This window comes from Gracilinanus agilis, chromosome 3 (assembly GCF_016433145.1).
Source record: "Gracilinanus agilis isolate LMUSP501 chromosome 3, AgileGrace, whole genome shotgun sequence".
NCBI lineage: Eukaryota > Metazoa > Chordata > Mammalia > Didelphimorphia > Didelphidae > Gracilinanus > Gracilinanus agilis.
In genome coordinates this window covers 266,225,410-266,239,181 of record NC_058132.1, presented here as the reverse complement: position 1 = coordinate 266,239,181, position 13,772 = coordinate 266,225,410, and the positions used below count along the sequence as shown (strand labels likewise).

The 13,772-nt window shown below is 39.2% G+C and overlaps 1 protein-coding gene across 1 annotated transcript in view; it reads right to left on the bottom strand.

Annotated features, from left to right (window-relative positions):
* The window catches only part of CD302 (CD302 molecule), a 56,876-nt gene extending 48,313 nt beyond the window's left edge, over positions 1–8,563 (bottom strand). The window contains exon 1 of the mRNA XM_044669108.1: positions 8,500–8,563. Within this exon, the coding sequence (XP_044525043.1) occupies positions 8,500–8,563 (64 nt within the window). The remainder of the gene's footprint in view (positions 1–8,499) is intronic.
* Between the last annotated feature and the right edge of the window lie 5,209 nt (positions 8,564–13,772).

Here is a 13,772-nt window from a genome sequence, read left to right as displayed (position 1 = left end):
AGAATGTTTACTTCCATCTATGATATGAGTTAGGTAGTATAAATATTCCCTTTTTACAGCATGAAAACTCACTGAAATTAAAACAACTTGCTTAGGATCCCAAGCCTGGCAAATGGTAGAATCAGAATCCAAGCCAAGATCTTATTCTTTAACCAGTGAATACTCACAGAGAGCAGAAATTAGAACCAAAAAGAGAGCGGAAGAAGTCACTTTTGTTTGTTTTTGCTCACTGTAAGGAGAACTTTATCTCTCAGAGCTATTTAAAAATGGAATGAGTTATTTCGTTAGTGAATAAGTTTTTCTTCAAAAGAGGTGGCCAAGCAGAGGTTGGATTGTCAGGGATGTTATAGAGGACATTCCTGAATTAGTTGGGAGGTTGGCTTAAATGGCTGGTAATGTCCTTTCCAATCCTGAGATTCTCTGATCTAATGATTAGGAACCCATTTATGCAGCAGTCTACTCATATTTGCAATTTCTCACCACACTCTTGAAAAATAGATAGGTCAGGAATATAATTATCCACATAATAGTTTATCTTTCCATTAGTTCACTAGGAGATATCTAAGAAGTAATTTTATACATTATAGTGTTGACATTCCTCCTGCTTCATGATATTCTGTGAAAATTAGATATACACAGATTGACAAATCAAGGAATAAATGTTTAGGGACCTGCTAAATTTTAAAAAAAAAATGACCCATTAACCGAATTCCAAGCACTCCAAGGCCTTATCTACTGTCTAAAAACTACAATGCTGCTTCAAAGGGTTAATGTGATATTCTCATACCAATCTTGGATTTTCAGTCAATTTAAATATAACAGTTCCCTTTTGAAAGTCACAAGCTCAGCGTGAGGAGAAATGATCCTCAGTGTATATTTTTCTCTAAATGTGAACAAAGGAAAAGCAAAGGTCATGTCATGTTTTAAATATTTCCTGTCTGGTAACCAACCAATATTTTTAATGAGACCCTTTTTTCTCTCTCTTTTCCCCACTATTTTCATTAATATATGGATTTTTTTCTATCTCCTATTTACAGTGCAGGCAATTTCTGACTTGGCAAAAGACAGATATCTGAAGCTCCAAGAGTTGGGGCCAGTTTTCTGCAGGAGTTCTAGGGAGAAAGAGGAAGAACTAGAAAAAAACCCAAAGAGGAACTGAAGGTTAATTAGAGTAGAGGGAAAAGGAACTAGAAGGAATAGGAAAAAAGGACTAAATGGAGAAATAGCCTGAGAAAGAAGAGAAAAAGAATGAGAAAGAAGAAAGGACAATTGGAAGTGAAGGCAAAGAAAGAGAAACAAGAGAGTAAGGAATGGGATGGTAGAGAGAGAAGGAGGAAAAGGAGGGGAAAGGGGAGGAAACTGTCTTTGATATACTTTGGGAGAGAAGAGACAGGTGTTGGTCCTTATATTTGGGTTCTGCGGGTGTCACTTGGTTCAAGAGTCTAAGTTAGTGGTTCCCAAACTTTTTTGGCCTACCACCCCCTTTCCAGAAAAAAATGTTACTTAGTGCTCCCTGTCACATACTATCACCTCCCCCTTACAGTTATTCTCCGCCCCCAAATGCACCTGTGGCTATCACCACTTTCCTGGATCGCTGTAGCATCCACCAGGGGGCGGTGGTGCCCACTTTGGGACTCACTGGTCTAAGTGATGGCGCTTTTGAGGATAAGATCAAGAATTCCCAAGGGAGACAATAAGAGGGAAATGTATTGCAGGGGAGAAGGGAAATCAGGAATCATGTAACCATGGAAAAATATTCTAAACTTAAAAAAAATAAAACTTAAAAAAAGAGGGAAATGTATTAAGTGGTAATTCAGCTCCTTCACTATCTCCAGGCTCTATAAATAAATATTCTATCAGCTTTCCCCATCCACCAAACATCTGTAGTTTCCTTGTATACCACCCCAACCTCTGAGTTTCAATACTATCCTCCAACCCTGTAGAGGCTGTTGGAGGGTGGTGCTGTCAAGAGATGTGTTTCTAGAATCTCTGCATTTCCTTTTCACTATATATTATAAAACACATTTCTCTCTACAAATAATATATTAAGGGGTGATAAGGCAAGTCCATAAAAGCTGAATGATCGCATGCAGCCCAAACACTACACATTTGCAAAAATTTCATTGTCGATACAAAATATTTCAGAATATTATGAAAGTAATCATGTTAAATATCTTTGATTTTTTGGTCCTAGCCTTTCATGCCTCATATTGTTTCTCAGTTTTAGACTGACCTATTTTTCCTGTCTTTCTCTTAATCTTTCATACTTAAAAGAGTCCATGCTGGCTACATCCATGCCTCACACCTACTTATTTGGGTCCTACTGTCCACAAACACTCCCTTGTCTCCTCATCCTCAAAAATCCTCACTTGATCCATCCATCCCAGTTAATTATCATCCCATTATCTTTCCTGCCTTTTGTGGATAAAATCCATGATAACATCATCTACAATAGGCACCTCCACTTCCTTTCATCTCATTCTCTTTCTAATTCTCAACAGTTTAGCTTCCAGCTTCATCATAGAACCAAAACTGCTCTCTCCAAAATGACCAATGGTATCTTCATCACCAAACACAATGACCTTTTCTCAATCCTCATCCTGCTTCAGCTCTCTGAAACTTCTGAAGACACAATCAACCTTCTTATTCTCTTTGAAACTCTTTTCTCCATAGGTTTTTGGGACACTACTCTCTCCTGGCTTTCCTCCTACTTATCTGATTCCTCTTAGGGCTCTTTCAGTATTTTCATTCAGATAACACAGACTAAGCATGGGTGGCCCACACAAACACACACAGCACTTTGTCCTGGGCTCTCTTCTCTTCTCCCTTTATACTACTTCACATTCTACTTCATGATTAGATGTCCTGTAGAAATCCCAAGCCTAATTTATCCAAAACTGAACTTAATCTCTTTCTCCCCAAATTTCCCCCTTTCTTAAGTTCCCTAGCACTGCTGAAGGACCACCATATTTTCCATCTCTTAGTCTCTCAATCTAGGTGTCATCCTTGACTCCTCAAATCTTTCTCCTAATTCCCCTATGTTATCTTTGTAACATCTCTCCAATATACCCCCTTCTCTCTCTCCGATACTATTATAACCCTATAATTCCTCATGCTTGAATTATCATCATAGCTTGCTGGTTTGTCTACTCATCTTCAAGTCTCAACCCACTCCAGTCCATTTTCCATTCAGCCCTCAAAGTGTTTTTTTTTTTAAACCCTTACCTTCCATCTTAGATTCAATACTATGTATTGGTTCCAAGGCAGAAGAGTGATAAGGGCTAGGCAATGGGGGTTAAATGACTTGCCCAGGGTCATGCAGCTAGGAAGTGTCTGAGGCCAGATTTGAACCCAGGACCTCCTGTATCTAGGCCTGGCTCTGTCTACTGAGCCACCCAGATGCTGCCTCAAAGTGATTTTCTTAAAGTGAATTTCAGGCATGTTTCCCACACACCCTAACTTAATAAACTCAAAAGGCTTCCCATCACTCCCAGGATCAAAAGCAGAATACTTCATAACTGAGCCCCCACTCTACCTTAATAGTCTTCTTATACCTCAAAGCACCTCCATTACTGAATCAGTGACACTGGCCTCTTTGCTTTTCTTAGATCAAGACACTCCATCTTCTAATACCAAGCCTTTTCATTGGCATGAAATATTCTTCCTCCTCAACTCTACCTACTGACTTCCCTTGTTTCCTACAAATTCTAAACAAAATCCTACCTTTTGGGGCAGCTGGGTAGCTCAGTGGAGTGAGAGTCAGGCCTAGAGACAGGAGGTCCTAGGTTCAAACCCGGCCTCAGCCACTTCCCAGCTGTGTGACCCTGGGCAAGTCACTTGACCCCCATTGCCCACCCTTACCAATCTTCCACCTATGAGACAATACACCGAAGTACAAGGGTTTAAAAAAAAAATCCTACCTTTTACAGAACTTTTCCTCAATCCCTCTTAATTTGAATGGCTTCCCTATGCTGATTTATCCTGTGTGTAGCTTTTTCATACATAGATGTTTGCAAGCTGTCTCTATTATATTGTCAGTTCCTTGAGGGTCTAGACTGCTTTTTGCCTTCCTTTGTTTCTTCAGGGCTTTGCACAGTACCTGGTCTATAGTAGGTCCTTAATGAATGTTTAGTAACTGTCTGGCCAGGTCTTACCTTCTCTCTACTTTAAGCATTAGAAATGGAGAATCAATCAGAACTATAAACTCAAGAATCTGTTTCTTCCCATAAAATCTCTGGTCCTCTCTTGCATCATTGAGTTGCCCTACTATAGACTAGAGGAAGGGCTCAAATGCAATGAGAGGCTTAAAATACAGAGAGAACTGTCATTGATTCCTTATTTTCTTTTTCTTTAGCCAAGAGTTCATCATATTTAAGGTTGGGGAAGTATCCCATACTATATTAATACACTATATTATTATCCCCACTGGACAAATTTGGGACTCATCAAAGTTCTATAATTTGCTTATAGTCCTGTGACTGACTAGTGAATGGTAGAGTCAGACCTAAAATGGAGATTTTCCTACTCTATGTCTAGTTCATTACTAGGACCAATACTTCCTCTCTTCAGAAGCTTGATTTGGAGGTGTCACTTGCTGTCCAGGCTTGGAGATGTCTGCTTGTTTCCCTTGTTGTATTTCCCTTTCAATATGCTATCCATTTTTTTTAACCCTAACCTTCTGTCTTAGAATCAATACTGAACATTGGTTCCAAGGCAGAAGAGTGGTAAGGACTAGGCAATGGAGGTTAAGTGACTTGCCCAGGGTCACACAGCTATGAAGTGTCTGAGATCAAATTTGAACCTACAACCTCCCATTTCAAGGACCTGGCTCTCTGTCCACTAAGCCACTTATTTGCCTCATGTCCTATCCATTCTTGATTGTCTCCTTAATACTTTTCTCGTGTAAAATAAAATAGGCTTTTAAAAAAAAGGCTATCAGCTTTTTAAGCTGATTCTTTAATCTTTTTTTTTTTTTTTTTAATTTTAAACCCTTAACTTCTGTGTATTGACTTATAGGTGGAAGAGTGGTAAGGGTAGGCAATGGGGGTCAAGTGACTTGCCCAGGGTCACACAGCTGGGAAGTGTCTGAGGCCGGATTTGAACCTAGGACCTCCCATCTCTAGGCCTGGCTCTTAATCCACTGAGCTACCCAGCTGTCCCTGATTCTTTAATCTTTTACTAGCTTTAAGCTTTTACTAGCTGATTCTTTCTTACTGGTTTACTAGTTTTCTTTCTTACTGATTCCTTTGTGAAATGTCCTTTAAGCCAGTTTTCCAAATTCTGTGTGTGTGTACATATTAGGGTGGTTAGGAGGTTAAGGAGATCTTTTCAGAGGTCACCAAACAATGTTCTAAGTTATTAGACATTTTAGAATATATCTCCTTTGTAAATACATTCACTTTTCCCCCATTGAAAATAAAATTGGTTCCTTCCTGCTTGGTAACTTAGTGTTAGAAAAGTTCCTGGGGCACTGAGAAAGTAAAGTGACTTGTCTAGAGTAACATAGTTAAGTCTTCCTCTGAATGGTAAATTGATTTGTTGTTGTTCAGTTTATCTGATATTTTGTGACCGCCATGGACTATTCCATCCATGGGGTTTTCTTAGTAAAGTTACTGGAATGGTTTCCAATTTCCCTCTCTAGTAGACTAAGAGAAAGAGAGGTTAAGTGACTTGCCCAGGGTCACAGAGCTAGTATGTGCTTGAGACTGGATTTGAACTCAGGCCTTTCTGACTCTAGTCTATAGGACTTTATACACTATGCCATCTAGTCACTTAACTCCCATTTGCCTTAGTTCCTCATCCATAAAATAGGGACACACTAGAGAAAGAAATGGCAAATGACTCCAACATTTTTGCCAAGAAAACCCCATTGACAAAAGTCCATTGGGTCACATACCGATGGCCATGACTGAACACCACCACCACCACCACCACCAAATTGATTTAATTTTCAAAAAGTTAAAAAAATGCTCTATTATGATGAAAATCAACAAATGATATATAAAAAGGAGATAATAAAATTAAGAGAATTTAATTATTTGAAGTCAGTTATGAGATGACTTCATTATACCACTCATGTGATATCATCATATGATATAAAGAGCTTAGACAGGACAAAGTATACCTATAATCAAGAGATCTTAATCTACTGCCAAAGGCAGTATTTACAAAACACCACCCAAAGTAATGGAGGGGAAAAAAAGCTAACTTCTTAGAGTCACTATTTATGTGTTGAGCAAAGAAGGGATAAGAGCTGCATATTCTGGTTCTTATGGAATGTTAAAAGACCTAAAGCAAAACCTTACATGTGGAAAAGGGCATTAGGGTCATAGCCAGAAGGGACTTTAGAGATCATTGAGTCCCCAAACCTCATTTTATATACAAGGAAACTGAAACCTGTAGAAGTTAAGATCAAGAAAGCAGAGTCAGGATTCAAATCTTATTTCTTTTGACTCCAGAATCATCACTTTTCCACTGAACCACTCCTTTTGTCCATAGCTATCTAAAAAGTAACAAAATCTTAGTTATTGTAGGGCTTTTTGTGAGACAAATGAGGTGGCAGAACTTGAACACAAAGGAAGTCCACTGAATTCTGGATGAGAGGAGAGGGGAAAATGAGGGTAGGGGTGGTATTTCATAAGGTGGATGGGGCAAGGGTTTATACAAACAGGGAATAAGCAAACTTAGGTATCAAAAAAAATTGCCTTAATCGAGGGAGTTCATATATTTACCCATGAGTTAAGTTTGGTTTTTAGAAGTGTCAAAGATACTTTCTTCAAGTCTGTATCTGAGGGTAGGAAAAAGGTGTTTGGATTGAGCTATGTTTTTAGTGTCTTAAATTTCATAGATTTCAGATTTTTTGACAAAAAAGGACCTAAAGATTATCTGGTCTAAGCATCTAATTTTACCGATGAAAAAACCCAATATGCAGAGTTTAAATGATTTGCCATGGAAAACTTAGAGGAAGATATGGACAAGTATACCCCAGGATGAGCAGGCATGGTTTGGGGTACAAACGCTCCATCTAATGTAGCTAAGATGCATGGGCATATTCAAATAAATGATTGTGTAATCAGGTATAGCAATCATGGACACTGCTACAGGGTACAAGACTCTGAAACTGTTGGTGTTAAGTGGTGGCAGAGACCTGAGGTTTGGGGCAAAGAACTAAGAAATACTTTACTCTAGGTTTAAGACCATGTAGGCAAAGCTTCTATTTTAGGGGTGAATGCCAATGTTTAGTCTATAGTGTTGCTTGGTGACTCCTGTCCAACTGCTGTAACTTCTTAACCTATTTCTTTCCCTGCCCACCACAAACAGCTTCCCACATTTCAGTCTTCATTTGTGAACTCAAAGTCTTACATACATTTTTTAAGGCTGAAGCTTGGAGACTGACTGCAAATTGTCGTTTGCCAGCAGATTTCAAGAGGGAGGTTAACTATCACAGAATGAGATAGAAAATTCAGGAATGCTATTGTGTAATCACTTTATTTTGTTAAAAAAAAATGTTGCAAGAAAACATGCTGTTCTTGTTTATTTTGTTTTCAAGGCTTGGAATTTGTCAACGGGGACACTTCTAAATTGTAGCATTTCCTGAATCTTCCCCTCCCAAACTCCAAACAAAACACTTTGGTTTGGCTTGTAGTACCAGCATTTCTTTTACCACAAATTTGGTGATATAGATCCTATGTGCTTGGAGTTATTTTGGAAAGTGCCCTTAACTGATTCTACTGGTTTGGCTTGGCTGTGCTGAATTTCTCAATCCCCCTATTCCCTTTGTCGATGGTCCAAGTGGATAAAGAGCAATTTGGCCACTGGCTCCATTTCCTGATGTTCACAGAGAAAGGCAATTGTTTTCCCTCCCCAAATTTCCCTACTAGATAATTTCAACAGAAATACATAACTTTTTCTCAATCTAAGCCCCAAAGCATTCTTTCCCATTCATCCATTAGACCCATCCAGAGCGTGGGTAGGCACCCACTTCTGCACCTGGGTACATGGAGAAGGAGAGAAGAGTGAGGGAAATCCTAGATCTCTAAATCCAACTGTCCTAGAGCTGCGGTGGTTAGGTCTATTTGTCCTAGAGAACCACTTGTGGCTGGGTAGAGGATTTGGGGGAGAGCTTCAACTTTCAACCATCCCCCTAGAGAATGGTCTCAGTGGACCGATGAAGCTAGGCAAGGGTTATGTCCTTATCCTCTCCAGCCTCCTCTATGGAACCTTCTCTTGCTCTCAGTGGGGAACTAGCCAGTCGGGCCTCATCTGCAGAGCTGCCCCAGCTAGCTCTCCGTCCGTCTACCTGTCTATGATTCTCTGTCCCTCTATGTGTCTGCGTATCTGTCTCCTCTGCTCTCTCCTCCCCCTCTTCCCTTCCTCTCTCTGTCTCTCCCTCCCTTTCCTTTTCCTGCCTCCCCCTCTCCTTCCTAGCTTCCTCTAATTTCCTTTCCCTTCTCTCCCAGTGCTCTAGCTCCCAGAGCTGGGACAGCGGGGACAGCTTACCAGCGGCAGCGAGGCCCAGCAGGAGCAGCAGAGTGGGAAGCGTGGCGACCACGGCCGCGGACATGGCTGCGAGTGGGGTGCGCCCGTCCCCAGGGGTAGACCGCGAGCCTCCCGGGCAGCCTAGGGGTGGGGATGGAAATGGGGGTGAGGGGGAGCGTTGTTTGGCTGCGCCTCTCGGAAGTCCGGAACTCCCTTCTACAGCCCACCACTGACTGTGACCCCCCTTGTCGCTGTCACTGGTGCAGGCAGCCAGAGACAGGGGTGAGAGTGGGGGTGGGGAGATCCCTTGCCAGGAAGAGCGTTGGCATTGACCCTGTTCCTAGTCCCCTGGAAAAGCACCAGCGCGGGGGCTAGGTGGCTTTCTCTGGTCCCTGTAGCTTCCTTTGGCTCCCGGAGGTCTCCAGCGCCTCCTTTCTCAGGACCCCTGGGAAGAAGAAAGCTCCGAGCCTGGACCCTCACACCTCCTCCAGTGAGGAGCTGGAAACTCCTGTCTTTTAGCTCTTCCCTTTTGGTTTTGCTTTGATCTCTGAGGACAGTGGAGCAGGACTAATTGAGGGGGCCCTGTCCAATCCTCACTTCCGGTGGTTAAGAGAGTGAGGCCAGTTTCAGCTGCCATTCTAACCCAATTCTCTTCTAAATCAATGGACTCAACAAAGGAAAACATTACATTAGGGAGTAAAAAACGGAACTATGGAATATTTGAACCATATAGATCACTTTATCTATTTACACATTTTATTTTTAATATAATTTTATTTTAAAAATATTTTCCCTTGGTTACATGATTCACATTCTCTCCCTCCCCTTTTCCCAGAAATGACAAGCAATTCCAGTGAGTTATACATGTATTATTGCTCAAAATCTATTTCCATGTTATTCATTTTTGTAATAGAGTAATCTTTTAAAACCAAAAACCCAAATCATATACCCATATAAACAAGTGATAAATCATATGTTTTTCTTTTGTATTTTTACTTCCACAGCTCTTTCTCTAGGTGTGGATAGCATTCTTTCTCATAAGTCCCTCAGGATTGTCCTGTATCTTTGCATTGCTATTAATAACAAAGTCTATTACATTTGATAGTCCCACAGTGTTTCAGTTACTCTGTATAATGTTCTCCTGGTTCTGCTCATTACACTCTGCATCAGTTCTTGTAGGTCCTTCCAGTCCTTATAGAAATCAAGAGCTTCACCATTCTTTATAGCACAATAATATTCCATCACCATCATATAGCACAATTTGTCCAACTATTCCCCAATTGAGGAACATCCCCTCCTTTTCTAATTTTTTGCCACCAAAAAGCACAACGATAAATATTTTTGTACAAATAGATCCTTTCCCATTAAAAAACAATTTCTTTGAGATACAAACCTAGTAGTGTTATTGCTGGATCAAAGGGAATGCATTCTTTTAAATCCCTTTGGACATAATTCCAAATTGCCTTCCAGAATGGTTGGATCAATTCATAATTCCATCAGCAATGCATTAATGTCCCAATTTTGCCACATCCCCTCTAACATTGATTTTTCTTTACTGTCATATTGGTCAGTCTGCTAGGTGTAAGGTGGCACCTCAAAGTTGTTTTGATTTTCATTTCCCTAATCAGGAGGGATTTAGAATATTTTTTCTTAAGATTATTGATAGTTTTGATTTCTTTATCTGAAAACTGCCTATTCATATCCCTTATTTGTCAATTGAAGAATGTTTGATTTCTTGTAAATTTGACTTAGTTCCTTATATATACTTGAGAAATTAGACCTTTGTCAGAGAAATTTGTTATAAAATTTTTATTTACACATTTTAATAGCTTACTCTGTGCCTTGCTATTGACCTTGTTAGTTATACAATCAAAGTCAGTTCCAGTTGTAAATAATATCCTCCCAAATGATTACCTATTATTAGTTACTTTAACTTTTTCTTCTCCAAAGGAATTAGATGTATAGAAGTATTAGTTTCTAAAGATAGTTGTATTTTGAGTGATCTGGGATTTTTATTCAGTTACACCTGACTCTTATGCCTCATCATGGCATGGTGGTGATCCTGAATTCTCAAAGTCTATGCCGGCAAAGTGCAGGTCTTATCGAATTGTGGCAAGTCTTATCAAGCTAGAAAGTCTTTTAAATATTAACCCAATGATGCACTGTAGATCTAGTTCAGTGTTGGTTAAGATGTAGGCATGAGCCAGCACTTGGGGAGCTGCTCCATACCCCCTCTTCCCGGCATGCAAGGACATTTTTTTTTGCATGCCCCACCCCTCTGTCCAGAGAGCCAAAGCAAGCACTTCCTCTCTCAGAGCTATGCAGGGGCTCTCAGACAGCTCGAATTTGCCCTCTGGTCACTTGAACTTCTTAAAGGTTCACCAATACTGATTTTAGTTAGTGCTAAAAGGATGGGTTCCAGAAAGGTAGCTACTTAGTGAAGGATTTTTTTTTGACTATGGCAATCAACAAAATATATAAAAACAGATTGTATCTTCCTTTTGCTAACTCCATAATGATGGTGACACAGTACAGTTGAGAATTTTGTTGTTCATCCTTCCTTGTTTTCCAAGAGGACTAATTAACTGAATTTGAGTGATTGTAATTGGATTTAAGCAAGTCAGAGTTTCACAAAATCATCAGCCTTGCTCTCTCTTCGAAGTCATTGAAGTCCCAGTGGCAAGACAAAAGCCAGGATGAAGAGAGAGAGAGACAGGGACAGAGACAAAGAGACAGAGAGAGTCAGAGACAGAGAGAGAGAGAATGTCAAGAAGTGAAAAGAAGATGGATTTCTTCAAGTGATGGCTCTTAGACATTCTTCCATTCCCTTTTTACACTTTCAAATACTGAATTTGTATTTGTAATTGTAATATTGTAATTGTATTACATTTTAAAATATTTACATTTAAATAATTAAATAAATAAATAAATAATAAATACATTTAAAATATTACAACAATTGTAATTGTAATAATGATCTGTAATTGATTCAGGTTGCCTTGAACAGTCCAGGTTGCATATTGGAATTCATCCATAACTGCACATCCAGTGAGAATCTCATCCCATATCTTCTCCAAGTTTGCCACTGGGTGTCTTTTTCATAGTGCTTTATAAACATTGAGGCACTATAAAAAGAGTATCATTATAGTTTGACTGACATGGTAAGCAGCACTAGTGATTAGATTTTCTAATTCTGAGTAAGACAGCATGGTATAACTGGGGTCCTCTGTCTAATAACTCTTGGTTATTCAATCCCTAACATTTGAGAAAATTAGTATCATAATGGTAAGAGCACTGGATTGAAATCAGCCAATCTGGGTTCATATCAAGGCTCTTTAACTTATTGCTTTATGATTGATGGCAAATTATATCTAGATAGTACAATGTATAGAGCAATAGATTTGGGATCAGCTGAAGACCTGAGTTCAGGTCTATCTGAAACACTAGATGTATGATCCTGAACAAGCCACTTAACTTCTGGCCCCAATTTCCTTATTGGTAAAATGAGGGTAATAATAGCATCAGTCTCAAAGGATTGTTGTGAAAATCAAATGAGATAATAAATGTACTTTGTGAACCCCAAATCACAAAATACTGGCTATTGATAATCATTCAGGGCCTCAGTTTCTTCATTATGAAAGGGAAAAAATAATGTTTATAGTAATTACCTCACAAATAGGCTATGAGTATCAAATGAAATAATGCATACAAAGTGTTTTTCAAATGCTAGAATACCATATGTAGCTTAGTTATGGGCACAAGGGTAGTATGGTAGATAGAGTGCTATACCTGGAGTTTAGAAGATATGAGTTCAAATCCAGCCTCAAATATTGCCTAGCTATGTGACCCTGGAAAAGTCACTTAATCTGGTTGCCTCATATTGCTCATCTGTAAGATGGAGATAATAAAGTACTTCCCTCCCAGGATTATTGTGAGAATAAAATGAAATAAATTTTAAAAGCATTTTGCAAACATTTATACATTATATAGTTGGTAGTAGCTATTATTATTATATATATGTCAGCAACTGTGATTATTATAAGGATGGAGACAGAATCTGTAATTTAATTAATACCGGGAACTCCCAGATGAGGAAATTCCCTTTCAATACAGGTTAGCATCTTTGCAACTTAAAGTCTTAAGCATCCCTAGAGTAAAGGGCAGCAAGATAGCTCAGTGGACAGAGAGCCAGACATGGAGGTCCTGGTTCAAATATAGCCTCAGACACTTTCTAGCTATATGACCCTGGACAAGTCACTTAATCTTACTTGCCTAGGATTTATTTATTGCTCTTCTGCCTAAGAACTTATACTTAGTATTGATTCTAAAACATAAGGTAAAAAAGAGTACCTAGGGAATTAAGTGGTTGAGTGACTTGAGTAGAATCACATAGCTAGTATGGGTCACAGGCAGAACTTGAACCTAGGACTTGTCTCTTTTGAGGCTGGCTCTCTATCCATGCTATCTCTAGATTTAAATCCTATGATTTTAGTTTGGAATGTTAATCAGGGCATGATCAACCTAATGAGGTAACAGGTAGATGAGTCTTTGTTTGAGACCTTAAAGAGTTTGGTCATGCTCCTTTGATCCATTCTTGACTCAATATGGAGACTTAGGGAATGAACTGGTCTTGGATTGTTGTAGGAGTCCTCTTTATAAAGGACTCAAATCTGTCCCTGATGGCCTTACTTATAGGGCCTTCACAAAGGGATGGCTCCTCCCACAAGAGTCTAAGCCAATTCCTAGTACAGCCCCAGAGCTAAGAGCCCTCAGTCTTGGTTTTTAATTTTTTCACTTGTCAAAAGTAAAAAACAAAACAAAACAAAAACAAAATCTGATAATCCACCAGATTAATTTTGATATTTGAGAACACTAGATTTCCATTTTAAAATGTTTATTAAAAACAGCATTCAAGAACAAAACAACCAATTAAACTTTGTTTGTTATTTACATGTAAAAGAATTCATTTCAGTGCATAAAGAGAGGCAGCTTAGGTTTAGTAGAGAGAAAGCTGGTCTTGGTGTCAGTACTGCGTCTGTGACTCCAAGCAAATCACTAACTCACTGTGTTCCAGGAAACTCTCCAGGATTTTAACATAAGAAACAGTTGTTGAAAAGCATTGAGGGAGTTTCTCTCCATTGATGAAGTCCCAAGTCCCATAAAGTTTCATAATTTCCCAGTCACTGTGTAAATGGCCATGAAGATTCTTTGTCCATTCATCTCATTTACTTTCTCTCTGTAGTGGTCATAGTTAGTGTGTACTCCACTGTTAAAGTTACATTTTTCTTAATTTC